Raw genomic sequence first — 27,914 nt, forward strand, 5'->3', positions numbered from 1 at the left:
CGCGTTGACTGACTCTCTCAAGCGAAACACTGCAGGGAAATGAGGAGGGCAGGAGCCTGAGATCCTCTCTTACAATTCGGGAGGGGTGTGTGTGTGTGTGTTCAAAGGTTCCTGTGGACAATCCTCAGCTCGGAATTTTTGGAGCTGTCAAGATCCATTCGTTAGTTGCCTCCCAGATTCTGTCGATTACCAAGACAGAAGTGAAACATTAACAAAAAGCAGCATCAGCCACAAAGGGGGGGTGGGGGGGAAATCCACAGAGCGGGACTGCTCAGAGAGAGAGGGAGAGCGTGGCTGCAACTTCTCATTGCAAACTTTCTTCAACTGCATTCCAAAATGGTCAAGAACAGAATAGGTACGTGGCCAGTTCGATACTTCTACCACATGAATGTCTTGTGCTTATTCAGTTTGTCAGTCAAGAGTCCTCCTTATTCTAGAGTTTTAGCAATGGGACACTTCAGTGTGCCAATTAATATGATGTGGTAGGCACCTTTCTCAGGCTTGTGAATATTTTTAAGGGTGCACTTGCAACCCAGTTTTAACTGTTAATGTTATCTCTCCCTCCACCCCCCCCCCCCCCCCCCCACCCCAGTTTCTTCTCCCATTGATGGCGAGGTGCAAAAAGATCTCCCCCCTCTCAAGAAACAATCACCGGTGAGTATTTGCATATTAAAATATCCGAGATTGAACTTCAGCCGCGAAAGCTGTCACTGTTGGCAATGAACAAACAGCTCGTGTACTGTCGTTGCAATTTTGAGGAGTTTACCCGGAATGTGCTGGGTTTGTTTACACACTATATAACCTTGTGGAACTTACTTTTTGGCCATTCGTGTTTACGCTAATGCGATGGGAGGGAGGCATTTGATACATATTTGAAGTTTTTTTTGGAACATTTACCTATTCTTTGTCTCTATCTGTGTGTGGGGTGGGTGAAGGGGGATGCAGTTGGGTTAATTTTCTACCCTGGGTGAGGGACACTTGGGACTTGCCCTCCTTCCCCTGGGAGTACCAGATACTGGCACAGGATGAAGCATCAGCAGACCATCAGGGATGCATGAGCATTCTTGTGCACACATTCATGTGCACACACCCATACGTGGGCAGCATGGTGGCACAGTGGTTAGCACTGCAGTCTCAGAACGCCGAGGTCCCAGGTTTGATCCCGGCTCTGGGTCACTGTCCGTGTGGAGTTTGACATTCTCCCCATGTCTGCATGGGTTTCATAGAACATACAGTGTAGAAGAAGACCATTCAGCCCATCGAGTCTGCACCGACCCGCTTAAACCCACACTTCCACCCTATCCCAATAACCCCTCCTAACCTTTTTTTTTGGACACTAAGGGCAATTTAGCATGGCCAATCCACCTAACCTGCATGGGCGGGATTCTCCGAGCCCCCCGGGGGGGTCGGAGAATCGCCCTGGGCCAGCGTCAATCCCGCCCCCGCCGAGTCCCGAATTATCCGCCCCCCGAGATTCAGCAGGGGCGGGATTCGCGACGCGACAGTCGGCGGGTCCCCCGCGGCGATTCTCTGGCCCGTGATGGGCCGAAGTCCCGCCGCTGCAGGCTTCTCCCGCTGACGGGAATCAAAACACCTACCTGACCGGCGGGATTGGCGGCGCTCCGGGGTCCTGGGGGGGGGGGGGGGTCGCGGGGCGATCTGACCCAGGGGGTGCCCCCACGGTGGCCTGGCCCACGATCGGGGCCCACCGATCGGCGGGCAGGCCTGTGCCGTAGGGGCACTCTTTTTCTTCCGCCCCCGCCATGGCCTTCACCATGGCGGAGGCGGAAGAGACCCCTCCCCTGCGCATGCGCCGGGATGACGTCAGCATCCGCTGACGCTCCGGCAGATTTACGGACTTACGCCGGCCGGCGAAGTCCTTTCGGCCCCGGCTGGCATGGCGCCAAAGGCTGTTCACGCCAGCCGGCGGAGTGGTAACCACTCCGGCATGGCCTAGCCCCTCACTGTGAGGGCCTGGCCCCTAAAGGTGCGGAGAATTCCGCACCTTTGGGGCGGCCCGACGCTTGAGTGGTTCACGCCACTCCGACACACCGGGACCCCCCGCCCCGCCGGGCAGGGGAGAATCCCGGCCCATGTCTTTGGACTGTGGGTGGAATCCAGAGCACCCGGAGGAAACCCACGCAGACACGGGGAGAACGTGCAGACTCCGCACAGACAGTGACCCAAGCCGGAATCAAAGGCACTGTGCTAGCCATTTGTGCTACCGTGCTGCCCCTACAACACAAAGATGTGCAAGGTAGGTGGATTGAACATGCTAAATTGTCCCTTAATTGGAAAAAATGAATTGGGGACTCTAAATTCATTTACAAAATACACCCATACCTGTGGACGCATGGGCTATTGAATTGTGTGGCCATAGATGTGCCTGCGTCTCCTTGCGAATGTGTAGCTGTGGGCTGGTGGTGTGCATGCCTGTGGACGTGAGCATGTGTGCCTGCGTGTTGTGTGAGTGTGAGCATGAGTGTGCAGTATCGGCAGAAAACAATGGACTGCGCATGTGGCAGATTGTGGATTTTTGTGTTCACGGCACATTAAGTCATCACCAAAATCCCTAAAAAGAAAAGTTATCCTCATACCACCCTTTGGCTCCAGCTGCCTGACCATCTTGCCCTCCCTAAGGAATTCCAGTATGCTGCCTGCCCGGCTTGTGTTCGTCTATCTTAAAATTCCTTGTTCAAATTCCACCAGTCTCTATTCCAGCCTTCTCCATTCCTTCACCAATTCCGCTGTGAAGTGCCTCTTTGTACATTTTTCTATATTAAAGATGTCCTAATCCTGAAAACCAGTTAGTGAAGGATAAAACGAGAGGCAGTTTTTACACACTTTTCTATTTATTTACTCAGTACAAGCATTGACCTCCCAACCCAACAAGCACAGTTTTTGTCTGTGTCCATTTTTGAAGAGATTTTTGTTGATGTCCATTAAACACAATTAGTACACAATTAACAAATGACATACATTTTCTCAGTGATAAGATCACTCTTTCCAAAACCAGCCTGAGTAATTGTGACTTTGGTGTGTTACCTTGTTTTGTGATCTTCATCTCTACACATTAAGTTGGCAACAATAAAATGATCCCTTGTTGAAATATTCACCAAACTATTGAATACTTTTGTAATTTTCCCCACGTCGTGCTTTATTGTTTGACCAATTATTTTTTTCATCTTTAACTAACATTTCACTGAATTAACAAATGCAAAAAGCTGCAGAATGCGGAGGTCTGAAATAAAAACAAAATGTTCTGTATAAACTCAGCGGGACTGGCAGCTGGAAGAGAGAAACAGAGTTAACAGGTGTGATTGAATGGCCTTGTTGCAGCCAACTCGACAAGGCCGTTAAACCTCGCAAGAGGCCTCTCACGGGATTTGCGATGCTCGGAATGCCCCGATTACTGGGCGTGATCCAGATTTACGTGCTTAAATGAGCAAATAGGCTTATTTAAATATGGTGGTGCCAGATTCTCCCAACGTATGTGCGCGCCTGGGAGACCCCGCCATGGCGCCATTTAGCATTGGTCCACACAAACGTGAGCCAGGCGTAATGGCACCTGGGGTGGTCTCCCAGGCCATCAAAGACCCCCAGGTGGTCGGGCTCTGGGCAGGGTGGTACCCTGGCACTCCCGTTACCAGCCAGGCACCTTGGCACTGCCAGCCTGGCACTGTTGCAAAGCCAGCCAGGCAGGGGTACTGCCAGATGCCAGGCTGGCCGTGCCAAGGTGCCCAGGTGCCAGGTTGCCTGTGTGGGAATTGGCCTGGGGAAGCCTTGCCCTTATGTGGTGGGGCACGAGGCCCCCCCTAAGGTAAGTCAGGGTGTTGGGGGTGTCCAGAGGCCGCGGTAGGTGGTCGAGACATCGGGGTGGCATTTAAAAATGGCATCACGATCTCTCCGTGCATTGGGGAATTCTGGCGAGTGGAGCTCCTCAGTGCAGGAAATGGGACTAAGAGCGGCCTCAGCGGAGTGTTCCCTGCTGACCCAGGATTGCAAATAAAGTCCCGTTAGATAGCGTGGTCTTTCTTGGAACTGCGAGTGCTGGGAGACACCCAGCTAAACGCGCTCGGCGTGGGACTCTGCTGCAATTCGATTAGATCGGGCCAAAGATCAGCGTACTTGAGAGAAGCCAAGAGCATGAGCTTCGAGGCCATGATCATCCGAAACCAACTCCACAGGGCCGACCATGTGCTTGGGAAGTCAGAGTCCCGACTTTCACAGGAGAATCTTAGAATCCCTACAGTACAAAAGGCGGCAATTCGGCCCATCAAGTCTGCACCGACTCTTTGAATGAGCATCCTGCCCATTTACAAGCGTCCACCCGCCCTATGCCTGTAATCCCATAATCTAACTTGCACCTCCCTGGACATTAAGGGGCAATTTATCATGGCCAATCCTCCTAACCGGCACATCTGTGGGAGGAAACCGGAGCACCCGGAGGAAACCCACGCAGACACAGGGAGAACGTGCAAACTCCACACAAACAGGCACCCGGGGCCGGAATTGAACCCGGGTCCCTGGCACTGTGAGGCAGCAGTGCTAACCACTGTGCTACCATGCCGTCCATGACTGTCACAAGCAATCTTCTTCGCCCAGTCAAGAGGAAGGCAAAGTATGTAGTTCAAAGACATCCTGAATGCTTACCTCAACACAAACATTAAAGTCTGGGAGACCCTTTCTCAGAATAGACCTACTTGGAGGGGCTGCCTGATTGAAGGGACACAATTCCTCAAGGACAAAAGACAGCAAGAGGAGGCCTAGAAAAGGAGTCTGAGAAAGGAATACTAGTGATTTCGAGCCAAAGACCAATCCCACCTGCCCGGAAACACCTGCTAAGTTGCGGTTCTAGGATCAGGCTCATCAGCCATGCACAGTATCCATGACCGGTAACACAGAGTTTCTTAGGTGAACAATCATACTCATCAGCGGGTGATCCCTGAAGAAGAAGGCCGATATCCCTGGTCAATTTTCAGAATGAAAAGTTCACAGGAAGAGATCCAAAGGCTTGTTCAGAGACATTGGGAGCTCATAGGAGCCTCCGCTGTCGTCAGGGCGCCCGCCATGCTTGTTTTCAGCTGACCACCTCCCACATTCACCATCCAATTAAGGATGGCGGGCAGGTTCCAAATGCTGGAAGCCCAATCAGAGGCCTTGTGCGGCAGCCCCCCCACCCGAGAGAGGTGGGCACTTCTGAGGTGGAAAGCCGATCACAGGGACGCCTCAATACAGAGAACGCCTACAGCACGTTTGAGAATGAAGAGGCTGACAGCTGGTGGAACCATCATTGCCGAGGGGCGGGGGGGGGAACCACTCCACAGGATGGGTCATGGCCATGGCTGCGGTCTTTCTGCCTAACAGTCCCTCCCTCTGGCTGCAAACCTTCCCCGCCCTACCACTAGGAGGCTCCACACTCAGCAGGGTTGTGGGGGTTGGAGCTCTGACAGTGTTAAACTGCCGCTGCCTTCAGAAATAGGGCCTTGATTGTCCTGGTTAATTGCCTGCTTCTACAGAGTGGGCTGCCCATTTTGTTCCTCAATAGCAGGAAGGTATGTGGGAGCCATCCCAACATGACTTCCCTCTATTTTCCCGCCTCCAATCCCCTCCCCCCCCCCGACCCAGCCCCGCCTCCAAACCCCCTCCACGGGACCTGGGAAAATTCAGTCCCAAGTGTCAAAAGAATTACACATCCCTTCCATATAGTTGTATAACGGAATGAAGAACTTGCATTTAGATAACGCCTTTCACAGCCTCAGGATCGCCTGAAACACTTTTAGCCAATGTATATCTTGTATATCTTATGTTGCCCTATTATGTATTTTCTTGTATTTTGTTTAATTCCCTTTTCTTCCATGTACTGAATGATCTGTTGAGCTGCTTGCAGAAAAATACTTTTCACTGTACCTCGGTACACGTGACAATAAACAAATCCAATCCAAGTGTGTCCTTGCTGCAATATGGAAAATGCAGCTGCCAATTTGGGCACAGTAAGATCCCACAGGCAGCAGCACGATAAAGACAAGGTCCTTAGTTGGTTGAGGGTTACAATATTGGCCCGGACACCCAGGCCAATCCCTGAACTCTGCTTCCACCTTGTGTGAGTGAATCTTTTGCATCCACCTGAGAGCGTAGATGGGGCCTCGACGTATCGCCTGATCGTGAACACAGCACCCCTGCCAGTGCAGCACTCCCTTAGCACGGCACCGAGGGTGACACCCTAGATTTTGGGCTCTAGTCTCTGGCGTGGGTCGTGAACGTTCTGACTTAGAGACAAAAGTGCTGCTCACTGACAGGCACAACTGAAACCTTAGCAGTGGTTCACGTGCTTTCACTTACCGATATATTTGCCTGATGTAATACAATTTGTCTTGGGAACTTTCTCCTCTTTTCCACCCCTGCAGAAGCTATGTGGAAGCAATTACCCGCTCAGCATTCTGTTCGTCGTCGTGAATGAATTCTGTGAACGCTTCTCCTTCTATGGCATGAAAGGTATGTGTTTTGAAATTTACAGATTTTATTATAATGTTTCTTATTCTCGGAATGTAGGGGTAGCTGAGAGAGGCTGGCATTTATTGTCCATCCAGAAAGGTGGTGGTGGGACCGCTTCTGGTTCTGTTTCAGTCCATGTTTGGAAGACTTCTTCGATATAACTGGGGGCAGGACCTTCCAGCCCTGTCGGTGATGTGGCTAAAAGTCGTTTGGACCGGGCAATCCTGGTGGCTGGGGGGCCAGGACGGGACGAGGGGAGCAGAACATCCCCGCCCTCAGTTGCTCACTAGGCCACTTCAGAGGGCAGTTAAGAGCCAGTAACATTGGTGAGGGACTGAAGACTTGTATATGTAGGCCAAACCCAGTAAGGACAGCAGGCCTTCTTCAGTGAAGAGAGTTAATGAAGCAGTTGGGTTTTTAGGACAAACTGACATCTTCACGGATATTCGGTTGTCTAAAATGGAATTCTCAAAGTGTGGGATCGGAACCAAAGAAAGAACGAACTTGCTTTTCAGCTGTGCCATTCACATCCTCATGAGATCCCGGCGTGTTTGACAGCCAATGAAGTGCTTTTGAAGTTGCAGTGTTGAAAAGGCAGCAGTGCGCAAATGACCAGCTCATCTGTTTTAGCGACAGAGGCCTCCTGTCGCTCCAACACTGAGGCACTCTCTCATTGCTGCTTTCAAGTGTTCAGCCTGGATCAATCATGGCCTCAGGACTCTGGAGAGGGTCCATAACTTTCTGACTCAGGAGCACGAGTGTTGCCATCCAACGCATGGCGGGAATTCTCCAGCCATTGGGAATCTCTGTTCCTGCCGCCAGTGCACCGCCACCCGGGGGTTTCCCGACAGCCTAAGGTGGCTTCAATGGGAAATCCCATTGACAAACGGTGGGAATAGAGAATCCCGCCGCTGGCGAACGCCGCACCACCTAGAAACACATGGCTGGGGGGATCAAAGAATCCAGCCTTATATCTGGCACCTAACCAGGTATCCCGAAGCGAATTGTAGTGCGGTGTACACTGACGCCACTGAAGTTACCAGAATACGAAGGATGCGAGACCCCCAAGGGTGGAGGCCTGGATCAACGATATGGCTGGGTTTATTAAATTGGAGAGGGTGAAATTTGCCCTAAGGAGGTCAGTGCAGGGGTTCTTCAGGAGGTGGCAACCATTCCTAGATTTCCTGGCAGAACGGTAGAAAAAGGCCGGCAGCAGCAGCAACCCGGGGGGTGGGTGGTGGGGGGGGGGGGGGGGGGGGGGGGGGGGGGTGGTCGTTTCTTTGTTTTGGGCTGAAGGGACGTGTATATTTGTTCATTGCTAATGACGGGCGGTAATTTTTTTCTCTTTTTTGTATACACGGGGGGGGGGGGGGGGTGTTCTTTTCTTGGTATTTATTTTGTTATTGATATTTTGTGAAAATTTGAATAAAAATTATTTTTTTAAAATAGAATACAAAAAAAAGAAGTTACCAGAGTACTATTGGCCGTTCAATTGGATGTCAGTTCTCTGAGGTGGGACTTTCTACCAAGATACGGGGGAAGTCTCACCGTAAAGCAATTAATGCAACTCCCAGAGCTGTTGGAACTGTATCCAAGCTTTCCTTCTGCCCCCACCCTGTCGGGCAGCATGGTAGCACAAGTGGATAGCACTATGGCTTCACAGCGCGAGGGTCCCAGGTTCGATTCCCTGCTCGGTCACAGTCTGTGCGGAGTCTGCACGTTCTCCCCGTGTCTGCGTGGGTTTCCTCTGGGTGCTCCGGTTTCCTCCCACAGTCCAGATTAGGTGGGTTGGCCATGTTAAATTCCCCTTATTAACCAAAAAAGGTTAGGAGGGGTTATTGGGATAGGGTGGAAGTGAGGGCTTAAGTGGGTCGGTGCAGACTCGATGGGCCGAATGGCCTCCTTCAGCACTGTATGTTCTATGTTCTAAGCTGGGCTTGTGTTTTCCGGAAGATGCGGGTTTAATCGACGAGTGCCCTGTTCCTCACGTATGTCTCTTGTGTTTTCAGCTGTTCTCACCCTGTACTTCACCTCCTTCCTCCACTGGAATGATGATCTGTCCACTGCCATCTACCACGCCTTTTCTGGACTGGCCTATTTCACACCGGTTATTGGAGCCCTCATTGCCGATTCCTGGTTGGGAAAGTTCAAGTGAGATGGCATTTTTTTTTTAGTGGAATATCCTTTTTCTCTGTCTCTTCATTTTGTGATGATGTGAACCGCCCCACCCAAAAACACCACAATTCTTTTCACCTTTGGTTTCCTACTCCTAACGCACCACCTGATGCTCCTGAAGTTGCCACACTAAGTGAAGCCAGGAGAGCTGATTAAACTGTGCACGGTTTGTGGCTAATGTTTGGCTGACCGTGAGAGAGTGACCCAGTGATGACCACCGCAAGGGACTTTCTTCGGGCTCTGTGGTAACTGTTTGGCTGCAGCTTGGAACCTTGTCAAAGAAACACTTCCCCGAAATCATTCTCAAATACACGCCCACCTTCAGAAAAAAAAAATCAAGAAGGCTTCAAATGGTGCAAGTTGATGGGACAAGTGTAGCCCCAGGCAACCACAAGCCGCTTTTCCCGGTTTCCTCCCACAGTCCAAAGATGTGCCGATTAGGTGGATTGGCCATGCTAAATTGGCCTTAGTGTCCAAAAAAGGTTACGTGGGGGTTACTGGGTTACGGGGCTAGGGTAGAGACGTGGGCTTGAGTAGGATGCTCTTTGTCAGGGCCGGTGCAGACTCGATGGGCCGAATGGCCTCCTGCACTGTAAATTCTATGATCTATGAACGAGGACTCCTAAGTCGCTTTGTGCTTCTGATTTCCAAAGCCTTTTCTCATTTATAAAATAGTTTATGCCTCCATTCCTCTTTCCAAAGTGCATAACTTTACACTTATCCACATTGCATTCCATCTGCCACTTCTTTGCCCACTCTCCTAGCCGATGCAAGTACTTCTGTAGCCTCCCTGCTTCTCAATACTACCTGTCCCTCTAAATATCTTTGTATCATCTGCAAACGTAGCAACAATTCCTTCAGTTATCTCTTCCAGATCATTAATGTATATTCTGAAAATCCGTGGTCCGAAGACTGACCCCTGCGGCACACCATTAGTCACCGGCTGCCATTCTGAAAAGACCCCTTTATCCACATTCTCTGCCTTCTGTCAGTCAGCCAATCGTCCATCCATGCTGGTATCTTGCCCTTAACACCATGGGCTCTTACTTTATTAAGCAATCTCCTGTACGGCACCTTGTCGACTCCTGTATGACACCTCTGGAAATCCAAATAAATCACGTCCACTGGTTCTCCTTTGTCTAATTTCCTCATTACCTCCTCAAAGAACTCTAACAGATTTGTCAGACATGACCTCTCCTTGACGAAGCCATGTTACTCTGTCCTATTTTATCACGCACTTCCAAGTACTCCGCAATCTCATCCTTAATAATAGACTCTAGAATCTTACCAACAACCGAAGTCAGGCTAACCAGCCTATAATTTCTCATCTTCTGCCTCCCCCCCTCCTTAAATAGTGGTGTTACATTAGCCATTTTCCAATCCTCTGGGACCATCCCTGCCTCCAGTGATTCCTGAAAGATTATCACCAATGCCTCCACAATCTCCTCAGCTATCTCCTTCAAAACCCTGGGGTGTAGTCCACACGATCCGAGTGATTTATCCACCTTCAGAACTTCCCTTGTTCCCTAATGGGCTCTGTCACAAACTGCTCCATAAAAAACCATGATCATCGTGAATGGTGGAGCAGGCTCGAAGGGCTGAATCGCCTCCTCCTGCTTCTATTTTTTATGTTTCCAAAACATTCCACAAATTTCTTGGGATCCGCTACCAACCTGATTTTCCCAGGCCACCTGCACATTGAAGCCCCCCATGATTATTGTAATATTGCCTTTTTCACATACCTTTTCTATCTTCTGATTTATTTTCTGCCCCACATTCTGACGACAGCTAGGGGGCCTGTACATAACTCCCATCAGGGTCTTTTTTTCCTTTGTGATTCCTTAACTCTACCCACACAGATTCTACGCCTTCTGATTCTACGCCCCCCCCCCCCCTCCCCCCCCGGTCCCCCACTATTTAGCTTCAAGCCCTTTCTACAGCCCTAGTTATGCGATTTGCCCGTTGCAGCATCTTTTCATCAGTGCGTTGCTTATTTAGGACTGAGACAGTTGTGCTTCCTAGCCCCTCATCCCTTCCTCCTGTTAAAGTGTGCGAAATCCAAGAACAATTACAGCTGGATAACATTTTGTTAATGTCCAATTGTCTATTGTGTACTTGAGCACTCCTAATCTGCTGCAAGTGGTTTAGGATTACAGGTTGTTCTGAACAATGATAGAAATTCAATTAAAGCTGCGGCTCATAGCGTAGATGGAATCAATGGGGAAGGGTTCCAGACACAGAAGGAACATTTTTGTCATATAAGAGAGTGCTATAATAATGTTAACCCATTATAGACACCATCACATTTTGTGTGAATATTGATCTCAGTAATGGTGACCAATAAACTATCATCGGTTATCCTTACAAAAACATCTGGTTCACCGATATCTTTTCATAATAATACTCTTAATTAGTGTCACAAGTAGGCTCACATTAACTCTGCAATGAAGTTACTGTGAAAATCCCCTAGTCACCACATTCCGGCGCCTGTTCGGGTCAATATTCAATAAATCAATATTCGATGTGTCCCCGTTAAACCGTGCTTAAATGAAAATGAAATGAAATGAAAATCGCTTATTGTCACGAGTAGGCTTCAAATGAAGTTACTATGAAAAGCCCCTAGTCGCCACATTCCGGCGCCTGTCCGGGGAGGCTGCTACGGGAAGATGTAATCCTGCCACCCTTACCCAACCTGGACTATCTGTGACTTCTTTCATACTGCCACATGGTTTGTTGTGGTTCATGAGGTTGCCCAACAACACCCTCTCAGGGCAATAAATGCCAAAAATTAAGATTAATAGTAAAAATGTTCAACCAAAATCGTGTCAGCCGTGTCTCAGTTGGTAGCACTCTTGCCACCAGGGTTCAGGGTTCAAGTCCACAAAAGCCCAGGCTGACTCTCCCGTGCAGCATAGGAGGGAGCACCGCATTGTTGGAGGTGCCGTCTTTTCGATGTGGTGGTAAATTGAGTCTCCCTCCGCCCACCCACTTGGGCAAAACAAAAGATCCCACGGCACTGTTATCAATACCAGCAGGGATATTCTCCCCGTTATATCAGCCAAAACTGATCCCTCAGTCAACATCGCAAAAATAGATTGGGCATTATCACATTGCTGTTTGTGGGAGCTAGCTGTACACAAAATTGATTGCTGCGTTTCCTGGAATAAGACAGTGACTATACTCCCAAAGTACTTTATTGGTTGTAAAGCACTTTGTGATTGTGAAATGAGTTTTAGAAATGCAATTTTTAAAAAATCATTACTGTTACTGAACTAAGTGGATTGCAAATCCATTTTAGAGGGCAGTTAGGAGTCAAGCACATTTATTGTAGGTCTGGAGTCACATGTCGGCCAGGCTAGCTAAGAATGGCAGATTTCTTTCTCTCGATGGGTGGCACGGTAGCACAGTGCTTAGCACTGCTGCTTCACAGCACCAGGGACCCGGGTTCGATTTGCGGCTTGGGTCACTGTTTGTGCGGAGTCAGCACGTTCTCCCTGTGTCTGCGTGGGTTTCCTCCAGGTGCTCCGGTTTCCTTCTATAACTCCAGAAAGACGTGCTGTTAGGCAAATTGGACATTCTGAATTCTCCCTCCGTGTACCCGAACAGGCGCCGGAATGTGGCAACTAGGGGATTTTCACAGTAACTTCATTGCAGAGTTAATGTGAGCCTACTTGTGGCAATAATAAAGAGTATTATTATGAAAAGATATCGGTGAACCAGATGTTTTTTTAATGATAACCGATGATAGTTTATTGGTCACCATTACTGAGATTAGCTTTACATTCCAGATTTATTAATTGGATTTAAATTCCACCAGCTGGAATGATGGGACATAGTTAGAAATTAATATTGCATCATTTATTATCTCTTAAATTTGCTGTAAATAGACAGACAGCAAACAGCATGATGATTAGACCATTTGTTTCAGTAGAAGTTTTATTTGGACAGCACAGCCTCCATCCTGAGGCTCTTTTTAACTTGGTTACTCCCAGGAAATGGGCTTCATCTTTGTCACAAAGGCGGGCAAAAAAGGAACAAAAGTATTGTGTGCAATACTGGCCGTCAAACCTGCTTTTTTCTCCCTCTCTTTAACTAAATTTGGCTCAGTATTTTCTCAGCCAGCAAATAAAAATCCGTAACAACCTAGGCCCCAGACGCCTGCTTTTACGATGTGGAACTTCCGATGTGGAACTTCCTTTTTACATAATGGCTCCCATTCAATTCTTTTCATTTCGATGCGCAGTCCTTCACAAAGCGAGCTCTCTCGAAGCTGTGAAGGAGATGCCCTTCCTGTTAATTGGGTCCACGCCGGTTTGCGAAGTTGTAACAACGGCGCAGTTTCTTTCTTTGCTGGAGAGAGTTCGCTGTCTTCGTTCACAGTCAGCACTGTTCCACCACCGCAGTGTCCCAGCACTCTTTTGAGTGAAACAATTCAATTAAATTCACAAATTGAGGGACAAATAAAAAGGCAGCCCCTTAAAAGCGTAATTGCGTCAGACAAAAGCAAATCACAAGGAAAACTTAAAACATTAAATATGAGAAGGAAGGTCAGTAAAGCACCTCAGTCCCCACAGTGCCCTCCGGTTACGGCTAACCCCATTTATATTATTTGGGGTTTAAACCAATTTATCCCCATTTATAGGTGTACAAATGCCCATCGCCCGTTTAACAATGTCATTGCCGTTAAAGATTAGCAGTGTAATTAATAAGACATTGACACATGATCACTCTGGAGAGTTATTATCCGAGTCTTTAAGTTGTACTGATAGAAGCAGAATGGTGTCTGCACCTCCTCCAGATCCTGGTGTGATCATGCCATACTTCAATTCAAGCTGTTTTTTTATCTTTCACAGAATGTCTTACCATTTAACCCATCCCAATCTCATAAAGAGCTCTCCATTTTCATTCGCCTGCTCCTTCGTATTTTTAAATGTTGCCTCATTATGTACCTACTTCTCTTTTTTTACTAATTTAAGATCTTGCTTCCACCATTATATCCCATGTCCTAACAAACCACTCATGAAAAGACTAAATTAGCCAATTCTAGCCTCTTCTTCCTAATTTCTTTCTTGGCTCATTTCATTCCTCTTGACATTTCTCTTTCTCTTCTTTTTATGTTTATTTTTTTCTTCCTCTCACTCTCTTTCTCTCTTCCATCTCTGTCTCTCCCTTTCTTTCCTCTGTCTCGTTTGGTCTGTCCCTTTCACCTCTTCGACTCCTTCCTTTTTAGCAACCTGTTTATGTCCCCCCTTGGCCTGGTCGTGAGTACTGGTGCTGCTACCGCTGTTCCTTCCGCTTTCCGCGATTGAATACGGAAGAGCAGGGAATGTTCCGGAGCTGGACATTTCCAGGAATCCGTATCACGGCAAAACTCACCGATTAACATGATAAACCTCATTATTTGAGAGCCTGAAATTCTAGGGGCGCGATTCTCCGCCCCCCACGCCGGGTGGGAGAATAGCGGGAGGGCCTCCCAACATTTTTCACGCCCTCCCGCTATTCTCCCCCCACCACGCCCGACCCACGCCACGAATCGCCGCTCGCCGTTTTTCACGGCGAGCGGCGATTCTCCGAGACCGATGGGCCGAACGGCCGGGCCTTCACGCCCGATTCAACACGGCAGCAAACACACCTGCTCGCTGCTGTCGTGAAACGGACGGCAGATGCCCATTTGGGGCATCTGGGGGCCCGATTGGCACGGCTGAACCACGGCCGTGCCAAGGGGGGCATAGGCCCGCGATCGGTGCCGACCGATGGCGGGCCGTGCGTCCGTAACGATGCACTCTTTTCCCTCCGCCACCCCGCAAGATAAAGCCGCCACGTCTTGCGGGGCGGCTGAGGGAAAAGACGGCAACTGCGCATGCACGGGTTGGCGTTGTCCAACCTGCGCACGCGCGGCCGACGTCATCGGACGCGTCAGCCGGCGTGATGCTTGACGTGCGGCCTTGACGACAGTCGTCAAGGCCGCGCCGCTGTGACGCACGGGGCCGCGCTCCCAGCCCCGCCGGCGGGGGAGAATCGGCCCCGGAAGTGGGCGTGAAGGCTGCCGTGGGTCACGGGCTGTCCCACGGTAACCTTTACGATTCTCCGCATTTGCGGAGAATCTCGCTTTTATTTTGCCTATTACATGGCCACATGAAATTTTCATCAAATTTCCATCACCCGCGGTATTTTATTTTTCCCTTTAAGCATGGATTGTATTTCCCAGCTCCCCACCAAACCCAGTTGGGCACATTTTCAACAGCGGGGAGGAGGCACATGTGCTTTAGCACTTGTGACAATAAAAGTTATTATTATTATTTTTATGCCGGGTGGCTATCCCATCATCGTCCTGGCCACCCTGACCCATTCCTCATAAAATGGTAGCTGGGCAGACGGCAAAATCAGCGGCCCATCCTCCATTTTAAATAAAATATTAATGGGAAATTGAGCTTGTTAACGAGTCAATTGACCTGAAAATTACACTGCACATGGAATAAAGCGGCTGGAGGGGGCAGGCGTGGGTAACCCGTTTATTTTAACAATATGGTGAAAAGGGGAAAGGAAAGTGGAATGTCCTTTGTGGGGTCGGGGTGCCCCTCGCTAAATTTTACCACACCGCACCTCCCCTACATTTTTGTCACTTCCCACCAAGCCACCAAGAACCACCCTGATTCCCTTCCTGTCCAATATTCCCAACCTGCCTCCCCCAGGATCCATGTCGTCTTCATCCTGGAGTCTACCTGCAGTCCCGGCAGTGCTCACTGCGGAGCTCTGGTGTCGCTGGGCGTGCTAAAGCTGCCAGCCAATCAGATTGGCTGGCAGCTCTCGCGGTGGGGTGGGGAAGGCCCACTCATCCCTCATCGATGTCGCCTGGAGCCTACCATTGCAGCACGGCGCTCCCAGTTAATGCCGGTCAGCTTGGAACCGACTTTTCTTCCCCAGTGGGGGAGGGGGTGGTGGGATTCAGCCCCATCCTGTTTTGTGGCTGGTTTAGCTCACCAGGCTAAATCGCTGGCTTTTAAAGCAGACCAAGGCAGGCCAGCAGCACGGTTCGATTCCCGTACCAGCCTCCCCGGACAGGCGCCGGCATATGGCGACTAGGGGCTTTTCACAGTAACTTCATTGAAGCCTACTCGTGACAATAAGTGATTTTCATTTCACCTAACATTGAACATAGAAGAACCTAGAACATACAGTGCAGTCCGCACCGACCCACTTAAGCCCTCACTTCCACCCTCTCCCTGTAACCCAGTAAACCCCTCCTAACCTTTTTTGGACACTAAGGGCAATTTATCATGGCCAATCCACCTAACCTGCACATCTTTGGGCTGTGGGAGGAAACCGGAGCACCCGGTGGAAACCCACGCACACACAGGGAGAATGTGCAGACTCCATACAGACAGTGACCCAAGCTGGGATTCGAACCTGAGACCCTGGCGCTGTGAAGCCACAGTGCTATCCACTTGTGCTACCGTGCTGCCCAAAACTTAGCAATATAAATTGATGTCCCAAGCAGATGACCGCACTGGTGTATGTTGAATATTTAGTAGGCCTTTCGCAGGTAGTTCTGAGTCTATTAAGAGGTGACTTAACCTCTATTAAGAGGTGACTTAATAGAGGCATACAAAATGATCAGAGGGTTAGATAGGGTGGACAGCGAGAGCCTTCTCCCGCGGATGGAGGTGGCTAGCACGAGGGGACATAGCCTTAAATTGAGGGGTAATAGATATAGGACAGAGGTCAGAGGTGGGTTTTTTACGCAAAGAGTGGTGAGGCCGTGGAATGCCCTACCTGCAACAGTAGTGAACACGCCAACATTGAGGGCATTTAAAAGTTTATTGGATAAGCATATGGATGATAAGGGCATAGTGTAGGTTAGATGGCCTTTAGTTTTTTTCCATGTCGGTGCAACATCGAGGGCCGAAGGGCCTGTACTGCGCTGTATCGTTCTATGTTCTATGTTCTTGTATAGTTAAACATTAAGGGGTAGATTTTCTGGTCCTGCCAGCCACGGGAATGGTCCCGGGCAGCACGGAAAATTTGACGGACCATTTAAAGGCCCACTGACCTCGGGTGGGAATTTCCAAACGCGGACATCGAAGTGTTTATTAACAACACAGAACCATGCTGCAACTATATCTAGGTTCAGTCGACAGTTAGGAACGCAAATGCAATGTTAGCATTCATGTCGAGAGGGCTAGAATACAAGACCAGGGATGTACTTCTGAGGCTGTATAAGGCTCTGGTCAGACCCCATTTGGAGTATTGTGAGCAGTTTTGGGCCCTGTATCTAAGGAAGGATGTGCTGGCCTTGGAAAGGGTCCAGAGGAGGTTCACAAGAATGATCCCTGGAATGAAAAGCTTGTCGTATGAGGAACGGCTGAGGACTCTGGGTCTGTACTCGTTGGAGTTTAGAAGGATGAGGGGGGATCTTACAGGATACTGTGAGGCCTGGATAGAGTGGCCGTGGAGAGAATGTTCCCAAATGTAGGAAAAGCTAGAAGCAGAGGACATAATCTCAGACTAAAGGGCCGATCCTTTAAAACAGAGATGAGGAGGAATTCCTTCAGCCAGAGGGTGGTGAATCTGTGGAACTCTTTGCTGCAGAAGGCTGTGGAGGCCAAATCACTGAGTGTCTTTAAGGCAGAGATAGATAGGTTCTTGCTTGATAAGGTGATCAGGGGGTTTGGGGAGAAGGCAGGAGAATGGGGATGAGAAAATATCAGCCATGATATGCAGGTGGATTGGGTAAATAACGTAGCCAGTGGATCCAAAGAAAAGGAATTCATGGAATGCTTACAAGATGGCTTTTTGGAACAGCTTGTCATGGAGCCCACAAGGGAGCAGGCTATTCTGGACCTAGTGCTATGTAATGAACCAGACTTTATAAAAGATCTTAAAGTAAGGGAACACTTAGGAAGCAGTGATCATAATATGGTTGAGTTCAGTCTGCAGTTTGAAAGAGAGAAGGCAAAATCGGATGTAATGGTGTTACAGTTAAATAAAGGTAATTACGAGGGCATGAGAGAGGAACTGGCGAAAATCGACTGGAAGCAGACCCTAGTGGGGAAGACAGCAGAGCAAAAATCGCAGGAGTTTGTATGCATAATTGAGGACACTGTACAGAGGTTCATCCCCAAGAAAAGAAAGATTATCCGGGGAGGGATTAGACAGCCATGGCTGACAAAGGAGGTCAGGAAATGTATCAAAGAAAAAGAGAGATCCTATAAAGTGGCCAAAAGCACTGGGAAATCAGAAGATTGGGAAGGCTACAAAAACAAACAGAGGTTAACAAAGAGACAAATAAGGAAGGAGAGGATCAAATATGAAGGCAGGCTAGCCAGTAATATAAGAAATTATAGTAAAAGTTTCTTTCAATACATAAGAAACAAACGACAGGCCAAAGTAGACATTGGGCCAATTCAAACTGATTCTGGAAGGCTAGTGATGGGAGACGAGGAAATGGCTGGAGAACTTAATAAGTACTTTGCGTCTGTCTTCACAGTGGAAGACATAAGTAATATCCCAAAAATTATAGAGGGTCAGAGGGCTGAGTTGAGTATGGTTGCCATTACAAAAGAGATGGTGCTAAAAAAGCTAATAGGTCTTAAAATTGACAAATCTCCTGGCCCCGATGGGCTACACCCTAGAGGTCTGAGGGAGGTGGCTGAAGAAATAGCGGAAGCGTTGGTTGAGATCTTTCAAAAATCACTGGAGTCAGGGAAAGTCCCGAACGATTGGAAGATCGCTGTTGTAACCCCCTTGTTCAAGAAAGGATCAAGACAAAAGATGAAAAATTATAGGCCAATTAGCCTAACCTCGGTTGTTGGTAAAATTCTAGAATCGATCGTTAAGGATGAGATTTCTAAATTCTTGGAAGAGCAGGGTCGGATTAGAACAAGTCAACATGGATTTAGTAAGGGGAGGTCGTGCCTGACGAACCTGTTAGAATTCTTTGAGGAGGTGACAAGTAGGTTAGACCAGGGAAACCCAGTGGATGTGGCCTATCTGGATTTCCAAAAGGCCTTTGATAAGGTGCCACACAGGAGGCTGCTGAGTAAGGTGAGGGCCCATGGTGTTCGAGGTGAGCTACTGGCATGGGTTGAGGATTGGCTGTCTGACAGAAGGCAGAGAGTTGGGATAAAAGGTTCTTTTTCGGAATGGCAGCCGGTGACCAGCGGTGTCCCACAGGGTTCAGTGTTGGGGCCGCAGCTGTTCACCATATATATTAATGATCTGGATGAAGGGACTGGGGGCATTCTAGCGAAGTTTGCCGATGATACAAAGTTAGGTGGTCAGGCAGGTAGTGCTGAGGAAGTGGGGAGGCTGCAGAAGGATCTAGACAGTTTGGGAGAGTGGTGCAGGAAATGGCTGATGCAATTCAACGTGAGAAAATGTGAGGTCTTGCACTTTGGAAAAAAGAATCCAAGCATAGACTACTTTCTAAACGGTGAGAAAATTCATTATGCCAAAGTACAAAGGGATCTGGGAGTGCTAGTCGAGGATTCCCTAAAGGTAAACATGCAGGTTGAATCTGTGATTAAGAAAGCGAATGCAATGTTGTCATTTATCTCAAGAGGGTTGGAATATAAAAGCAGCGATGTGCTACTGAGCCTTTATAAGGCTCTGGTTAGGCCCCATTTGGAGTACTGTGTCCAGTTTTGGGCCCCACATCTCAGGAAGGACATACTGGCACTGGAGCGTGTCCAGCGGAGATTCACACGGATGATCCCTGGAATGGCGGGTCTAACATATGATGAACGGCTGAGGATCCTGGGATTGTATTCATTGGAGTTTAGAAGGTTAAGGGGAGATCTAATAGAAACTTACAAGATAATACATGGCTTAGAAAGGGTGGACGCAAAGAAACTGTTTCCGTTAGGCGAGGAGACGAGGACCCGTGGGCACAGCCTTAGAATTAGAGGGGGTAAATTCAGAACAGAAATGCGGAGACATTTCTTCAGCCAGAGAGTGGTGGGCCTGTGGAATTCATTGCCGCGGAGTGCAGTGGAGGCCGGGACGCTAAATGGCTTCAAGGCAGAGATAGATAAATTCTTGATGTTGCGAGGAATTAAGGGCTACGGGGAGAATGCTGGTAGGTGGAGTTGAAATGCCCATCGGCCATGATTGAATGGCGGAGTGGACTCGATGGGCCAAATGGCCTTACTTCCACTCCTATGTCTTATGGTCTTATGATTGAATGGCGGAGCAGACACGATGGGCTGAGTGGCCTAATCCAGCTCCTATGTCTTATGGTCTTATGGTATAGCCAAAACTATGAACTAAGTCCATGCTGGCTGCTACACAGGCTGGCTGCTGTCCAGTGCACAACTCCCTTTAATGTGGTCATGTGTCTCTTTACATCATCCTTTGGCAAGCCCTGTTCCCCAGTCCCACATGAACCCTCTCTGTGCCCGAAATCTTTACACTCCACTTATCATTCATGCATTGTGTTATCTGTAATATTCATGTTTGCTTTACTGTGATGTTTACACATCTGCTCCCAAACAGAACCATCATCATCCTCTCGATTGTATATGTTATTGGTCACGTTGTGAAGTCCGTCGGTGCAATTCCAATCGTGGGTGACCAGAAAATGCATGTGTGAGTATCCGGTTTCTTGTCCGCGTGCCGTTCGCTGGCGGCGGGATTCTCTCTTCCCGCCGCTTGTCAATGGGGTTCCACATCGAAATCACCCCGTGCCATCGGGAAACCCACGGGCAGGGTGGGGAAAAGGGAATTCCGATGACCGGAGAGTGTTTCACATTGCATTCACCTTCTATTGCTCCTGTGCAGTCTTTCAACTGAGGTGTTGAGCTGAAGCCCCATCTACCCTCTCAACTGGACGTATGGGGTGGTATTCCCCACCGGCGGCATTCTCCGTTTTGCCGGCACCCGGGGGTTTCCCGCCCCACAAGGGGAAACCTCATTGACTGGCCGGTGTAACGGAGAATCCCGCCGGCGGGTCAGGGCAGAAATGCGGCGGGGTGGAGAATCCACCACCCGAGGCCCCGTGGTGGTTTGGGATGCCCTGTGCTTGTGAAAGGTGCTATATAAATGCAAGTTTTATTTATTTATTTATTTTTTATTTAGAGTACCCAATTCATTTTTTCCAATTAAGAGGCAATATAGGTCAGCCAATCCATGTACCCTGCACATCTTTGGGTTGTGGGGGCGAAACCCACGCAAACACGGGGAGAATGTGCAAACTCCACACAGACAGTAACCCAGGGCTGGGATTGAACCTGGGACCTCGGCGCCGTGAGGCAGCAGGGCTAACCCACTGCGCCACCACGCCGCCCTGCAAGTTTTATTTCTATGCTCCTCCACCCACTGCCTCAGGAGATGCGCCGTCTGATTCCACCCCCTCCCCCCACAACCACACGCGAGGAACTGTGGGCGGTCAATTGTATATGATCTCAAATAGAAACTTCTGGAAGGTGCTCTGCAAATCTGGCACAATCGACAATCCGGGAGATTTGGCAATCCTGCCCTTTGACTTTGATCGTCGGTTGGAAAAGAGCAATGTTAGATTGTTATACACCCGTCTCAAAAATCAACAGAATCAACATTGGGAAATATGTATCACTGATAGACGACCCAGTGCCCAATAAATCACTTTGTAGACACTGAAAGCTGGAGAGTGTCAGTGGAATTATCATTGTTTCCCTTCTCATTGAACAGGGAGATTTAGAGATATTGAGACGGGGCCACATAAAGTCCGACAGTAAAACATTAATTGATTGTAATAACAATTACAACAGTTAGCTCAGGAGTTACGGGGCAGCAGGGTGGCACAGTGGTTAGCATTGCTGCCTACAGCGCTGAGGACCCGGGTTCGAATCCCGGCCCTGGGTCACTACCTGTGTGGAGTTTGCACGTTCTCCCCGTGCCTGCGTGGGTTTCATCCCCACAACCCAAAGATGTGCAGGTTAGGTGGACTGGCCATGCTAAATTGTCCCTTAATTGGAAAAAAGTAATTGGGTAGGCAAAATTTATTTTTTAAAAACTCAGGAGTTACAGCCAATGAAGTACTTTTTCAATTGTAGTCACTCTGATAACTTAGGGAATGTGACAGCCATTTTGTGCACAGCAAGCTCCTACAAACAGCAAGGAGATAATGATCATATTCGGTTTTAGTCATGTTGGTTGAGTCAGGATACTGAATAGAACTGAGAGCACCAGCTTGCCCTGGGCTTAGGCCAGGATCCTCCGGGTCCAGCCACTAAAAGCGGGTATCATGATCGGCCACAGAATAGCCCATTGGGTCAGAATCAGGATTCACGCTGGGTGTCAGACCAGCCACGGATCTCCAGGTCCACCTCGCCAGCCTTAACAGGACTGTTGCCTTTGTTCTCAATTGCTAGACAACCTTGCAAGAATAAGGCCGGGATTCTCCTCTACCCGGCAGGGCGGGGGGTCCCGGCGTGTCGGAGTGGTGTGAACCACTCCGGCATCGGGCCGCCCCAGAGTTGCGGAATTCCCTTTAGAGGCCAAGCCCTCACATTGAGGGGCTAGGCCCACGCCAAAGTGGTTCCCACTCTGCCGGCTGGCGTGAACGGGCTTTGGCGCCATGCCAGCCGGGGCCGAAAGGACTTCGCCGGCCACCGTAAGTCCACGCATGCGCAGGAGCGTCAGCGGCTACTGACGTCATACCGGCACATGCGCAGGGGACGGGGTCTCTTCTGCCTTAGCGGGGCGGAAGAAAAAGAGTGCCCCCACGGCACAGGCCCACCCGCTGATCGGTGGGCCCCGATCGCGGGCCAGGCTGCCGTGGGGGCACCCCCCGGGGTCAGATTGGTCCGCGCCTCCCTCCCAGGACCCCAGAGCCCGCCCGCACCGCCAATCCCGTCAGTAAGAGAGGTGGTTTAAACCACACCAGCGGGAAAGGCCTGTCAGCCGCGGGACTTCGGTCCATCGCGGGCCGGAGAATCGCCGCGGGGGGCCCGCAGACCAGAGCGGTGTGATTCCCGTCCCCGCCGAATCTCGGGGGCGGAGAATTCGGGACACGGCAGGGGTGGGATTGACGCCGGCCCCGGGCAATTCTCCAGCGCAGGATTATGGGGATAGGGTGGGGGAGTGGGCCGAGGTAGCATGCAGACCCGATGGGCCAAATGGCCAAAGATGTGCGGGTTAGGGGGATTGGCCATGCTAAATTGTCCTTAGTGTCCAAAAAGGTAGGGTGAGGTTACAGGGATAGGGTGGAGGTGTGGGTTTGAATAGGATGTTCTTTCCAAGGGCCAGTGCAGACTCGATGGGCCGAATGGCCTTTTTCTGCACTGTAAATTCTATGATTCTATGAGATAAGGAGAGCAAAACTGCGCACAATATTCCAGGTGTGGCCTCACCAAGGCCCTGTATAATTGCAGCAAGACATCCCTACCCCTGTTCTCGAATCCTCTCGCTATGAAGGCCAACATACCGTTTGCCTTCTTTACCACCTGCTGTAGCTGCATGCTTACCTTCAGCGACTGGTGTACAAGGACACCCAGGTCTCGTTGCATATTCCCCTCCTAATTTATGGCCATTCAGATAATAATCTGCCTCGCCCATTTTTGCCACCAAAGTGGATAACTTCTCATTTACCCACATTATACTGCATCTGCCATTCTTTTGCCCCCTCACTCAACTTGTCCAAATCACAATGAAGAATCTCTGAATCCTCCTTGCAGCTCACCCTCCCGCCCAACTTGGTCTCATCTGCACATTTGGAGATTTGACATTTTGTTCCCCCCCCCATCTAAATCAAAATGAACTGCACTGTCTGGATTTTGTGCTCAGGCCTGTGTAGCGGGACTTGAACAATCAACCTAAAAAATGTTGGGCAATTATACAATCAACGGCATCCAATGGCCTTGGCTTAATTTTGATCTTCTCAGGGAATGCCGCTCTACCAGTCTGTCTAAAACTTAAAAATCTTTGTTTATTTTCAGGGTCTTATCAATGTTTGGCCTCTTTCTCATAGCAGTTGGCACAGGTGGCATCAAACCATGCGTTGCAGCTTTTGGCGGTGACCAGTTTGAAGAGGAACACGTAAGTGTACCATGAGAGGGTCAGATGTTTGAAATGGAATTATTCATATTTTTACGAGGAGAGATTGAGTAAACTGGGATTGTTCTCCGCAGGGAGATGGAGGCCGAGGGGCGACCTGAGAGAAGCTTATTAAACTATGAGAGGTATAGATAGGGTGAACAGTTGGGACGCTTTTTCCCAGGGGGGAAATGGCAATTACAAGGGGGCACAAGTTCAAGGTGGGGGGGATAGGTTCAGTGGAGATGTGCGGGGAGGTTTTTTCTAATGCACTGCCTAGTGAGGTGGTTGAGGCAGATACGTTAGCGACCTTTAAAACTTATCTGGATAGGCACATGAACAGACTGGGGAGGGAAGGATACAGGTTGGTCTAGATAGTACACGTGATTGGCACAGGCTTGGAGGGCCGAAGGGCCTGTTTCTGTGTGGTACTGTTCTTTGTTTTTTTGTTCTGTACTGTCATTAGAGGTGTGACAGGATGCGAGGTTTTCTGGGTAGAGGTAATGACTTAGGCCTTTGGGATTGGCCAATTAGAATACGAGTTCCCTGATTAGTGGGCAATCAGGGAACCCCTTTCTCTGTATATAACAGGGAGATCCTCTGCACTCCCGGTGTAGACAGCAGACTGAATGGTCATGATTGTTCAGTTGTTGGGTTTGTAAATAAAAGGAATTTTGGTGATGGGACTTCTGCCTCCGTGGACTTATTACAGTGGCGACGAGGAAAACGGAACAACCCGAAGAAACCTGCTTGTCAGCAGCTGCCGCATATTGAGGGTAAGCCACTGACAGGCAAATACCTTTATTCGGAAAGTTGGACTCTTTTGGCCCTGCAGTGGAAGACTGGGCCCAATATGTAGAGCGGATGAAGTACTTCTTTAGAGCAAACGATATAATTCCGGATGAAAAGCAGCGGGTCATTCTGCTGACCGCATGTGGGCCAGCAGCCTTTGCCATTGTGCGCAGTCTCACATTTCCAGAGGCACCGGACACGAAAGCTTTCCAGGAATTGACGGACTTAGTAAAAGAGTACTATGACCCTAAGCCACCTCTAATCCTGCGAAGGTACCGGTTTTACTCAGCGTTCTGAGATACTGGAGAGTCAGTTCCAAACTTTTTAGCAAGATCAAGGCCATGAGCAGAGGATTGCGAGTTTGGCCTGACGCTAAATGAGATGCTCCGAGACCGTTTGGTATGTGGAATAAATAATTTAGCAATACAGAAACGCCTGTTAGCAGAGGCCGAGCTGGATTGCAAACAAGCATTGCAGCTGGCTTTGCCCTTAGAAAAAGCGGCAAGCAGAGTGCATGGGTTACAGGGTACTCCGATGGAGGTAGACGCTCATACCAGTGAAACTGAGTTAAGGGACTACCGCTGGGGGACAGGCAGCTGCATAGCCACCCTCAGGAACGACTCGGATACTAAGTTAACCAGGCCCACTCGCAGAAGCCCTCCCAAGCAAGGGAAAATTAGGTCCAGACAGACGGCAACCCCTGCAGTCTTTCGCTGGCAAAATATTGTAGTTGTTGCCAGAGATCGGAGCCAGAAAGGAGAAATAGAAGCCCAACACCATCACCTTGGAGAAGGTTGCGTAGGCTGGGGTACAGGAGAATGCGTTCCCTAGAAGCCCCACCTACCTCCGACGAGGAACAACTAAATTGTGCAACGATGGTGAAATCAAAACCCATTAAATTGTCCATAAGGTTAAATGAACGTTCCACACTGATGGAAATCGACACTGGAGCAACCAGTATTCAATAAACTGTATTCAATAAAATTCGTCAACGATTATTCCTAACCAGGACCTCGGCAAAACTAAAGACATAACAGGGGAATCACTGAGAGTGTTGGGCACTGTGGCCTATGGAGAGCAACTGGTTAGGCTGCCTTTAATGGTAGTGAAAGGTGTGGGGCCAAACTTATTGGGATGAAACTGGCTAAAAGAGATCCAGCTGGATTGGTTAAACATTTTCCAGCTGAAAATGGCCGCCTGAGCGAACTCCTGTGCAAATACCCAGAGGTTTTCCGAGAACTGCTCGGAACAATAAAGGGAGGAAAGGCAACGTTGCATGTAGATCCAGAGGCAGTCCCAAAACTCTACACCAGTGCCCTTGCATTAAGGCAGAAAGTCGACATGGAAATAAAATGATTGAAGTGTGAGGGAATAATAAAACCGGTCCAGTTTGCAGAGTGGGTGGCACCTGTGGTGCCCATCCTGAAGCCGGACGGCTCGGTCCGCCTTTGTGGAGATTTCAAACAAACGATTAATCGTAACTCACAACTGGACAAATACCCAATTCCTCGGATTGAGGATTTGTCTGCAAAGCTGGCTGGAGGACTCTTATTCTCAAAGCTAGATATGAGCCACGCACATCTACAGCTGAAGCTAGACGAAGAGTCCCAAAAATTCTCAACGATAAACACCCTGAAGGGCCTTTTTCAGTGCACAAGATTACCCTTCGGGGTATCGTCAGCTTGTGCGATATTCCAGAGGACAATGGAGAATATATTACAGGGCTATCACCAGTCGCCATTTCCCTGGACAACGTCCTCATGACAGGAAAGGCAGAACACCTGCAAAACCTGGAGGAAGTCCTTACGAGGTTTTCAGCAGCAGACGTGCACCTAAAGAGGAAGAAAATGTGTTTTCCTAGCACCTCGAGTAACCTATCTGGGGTACAAGGTTGACAAATCAGGGCTCCACCTTTTGGAGGATTGGGTGAGGGCGATTAAAGATGCCCCTGTCCCCACCACAATCCAGGAGTTAAGGTATTTTTTAGGACTGGTGACATATTAAGGAAAGTTCATACAGAACAGAGCTTCCATCTTGGACCCCCTCCAACCTCCCCCTCCCCCTCCCCCGTAACCTTTGACTACCTTGTTCAGCAAAGAGAACACAGGCAAGAGAGTTGAGCCAAACTTTTATAAATCAATAGTTGTGCCTCAGCTGGGGAATTGTGTTCAATCCTGGGCGCCATGCTTTAGGCTAGATGTCAACGTCTCTGAGAGAGTGCAGGGGAGATTTACCGGGAGTGAGGGGCTTCAGCTGTGTGGAAATAACTTGTTGGGCTAAACAACAGTGACTCAGTATGACTCTGTCCTCATTAGTACATGGGACACTTTCACAGTAACTTCATTTGAAGCTTATTTGTGACAATAAGTGATTTTCATTTCATTTCATTGACAAGACACATTTTGCATTTGTTGACTTGGCTTTGCACCCATTGATTGGAGCGCGCATATATATATTTACATTAAATATGCGTTAACTTTGCATTGAGTGAGTCTGGTATATATCGTGCTGACCAGAGTTGCACTGACTCATTCATTTCTGTTGCAATATTCCAGGCTTATGAGCGAAGGAGGTTCTTCTCTTTCTTCTACCTGTCCATAAATGCAGGAAGTTTACTCTCGACCATCATCACTCCCATGTTGAGAGGTCAGTGCAGATTTACAATGCTGTCTTTGAGCTAATAATAGAATTTAATCATTGATATGTGTAATGACCTCCAATTAGCATTATTGGTTGGCCAATTGGAGTATGAGCTCCCTCAATGATAGCTCATTGAGGGGGCCCATATAAGCACCTGTGTAGGCTTTGTGAGCAGTCTTAGGTTGACTGGAATGCTAGCAGCACTGTTTGGAGCTGCTCTTGTATCTAATTATTGGCAATAAATATTGGTATGGTGACGGGACTCCTGCCTCCTGTGGATTATTACAATATGTCTTCTCTTGATTGTCCAGTGATTGTGGGATGTAATTTTTTGCCATTTTAAATAGTTGAGGTTATCTTTTGAAGACAAGACTCACTCCTTAACCACAGCCCACTTTCACCATATGCTTCACTTCCTATTTAATTAGATTGACTGACTGACACTGGGAGGTCACCATGGGGGTGGTGATTGTTCGCAGGTCTCCAGGACATCAGCCAAGTTGCTACTTCTGTGGCCTGGCTGTGCCCCTCGGCTAGATTTTCATCTTTGAGGCGGGAAGTGGGAGCCGGGAAATTTCCCTGCTCGGCCCACCCACCTCGGGGGAAACGACGGGATTATTCTTTCAGCGAGACAGTGCGAACAAGAGTCAGGCCTTCTGCCCCTACCGTGGTCATACACCTGTCCAATCAGTGCACGATTGACAGTCATTTGGTCCAATTTCCTGCCTCTCCACCATGGCTGTGTCCATGCTGGGGTGTCCCTCAAATGAAAGAGTGTATACACTGTGTCCACTGGTATG

At 49.0% G+C, this 27,914-nt stretch overlaps 1 protein-coding gene across 2 annotated transcripts in view; it reads left to right on the forward strand.

Moving 5' to 3' along the window:
- The first annotated feature begins 282 nt into the window (after window positions 1–282).
- Window positions 283–27,914, forward strand: part of slc15a2 (solute carrier family 15 member 2) — a 92,614-nt gene continuing 64,982 nt past the window's right edge. Inside the window, exons 1-7 of one of the 2 annotated variants that reach the window (XM_038790075.1) lie at window positions 283–355; window positions 593–654; window positions 6,408–6,495; window positions 8,505–8,646; window positions 20,164–20,256; window positions 23,586–23,685; window positions 27,030–27,120. In XM_038790075.1, coding sequence (XP_038646003.1) covers window positions 337–355; window positions 593–654; window positions 6,408–6,495; window positions 8,505–8,646; window positions 20,164–20,256; window positions 23,586–23,685; window positions 27,030–27,120 — 595 coding nt within the window. In that variant the 5' untranslated portion in view covers window positions 283–336. Of the gene's footprint in view, window positions 356–592; window positions 655–6,407; window positions 6,496–8,504; window positions 8,647–20,163; window positions 20,257–23,585; window positions 23,686–27,029; window positions 27,121–27,914 lie in introns of those variants that run through there. The other variant, XM_038790076.1, reaches the window with a different exon arrangement.

This window comes from Scyliorhinus canicula, chromosome 2, assembly GCF_902713615.1.
Source record: "Scyliorhinus canicula chromosome 2, sScyCan1.1, whole genome shotgun sequence".
Lineage (NCBI taxonomy): Eukaryota > Metazoa > Chordata > Chondrichthyes > Carcharhiniformes > Scyliorhinidae > Scyliorhinus > Scyliorhinus canicula.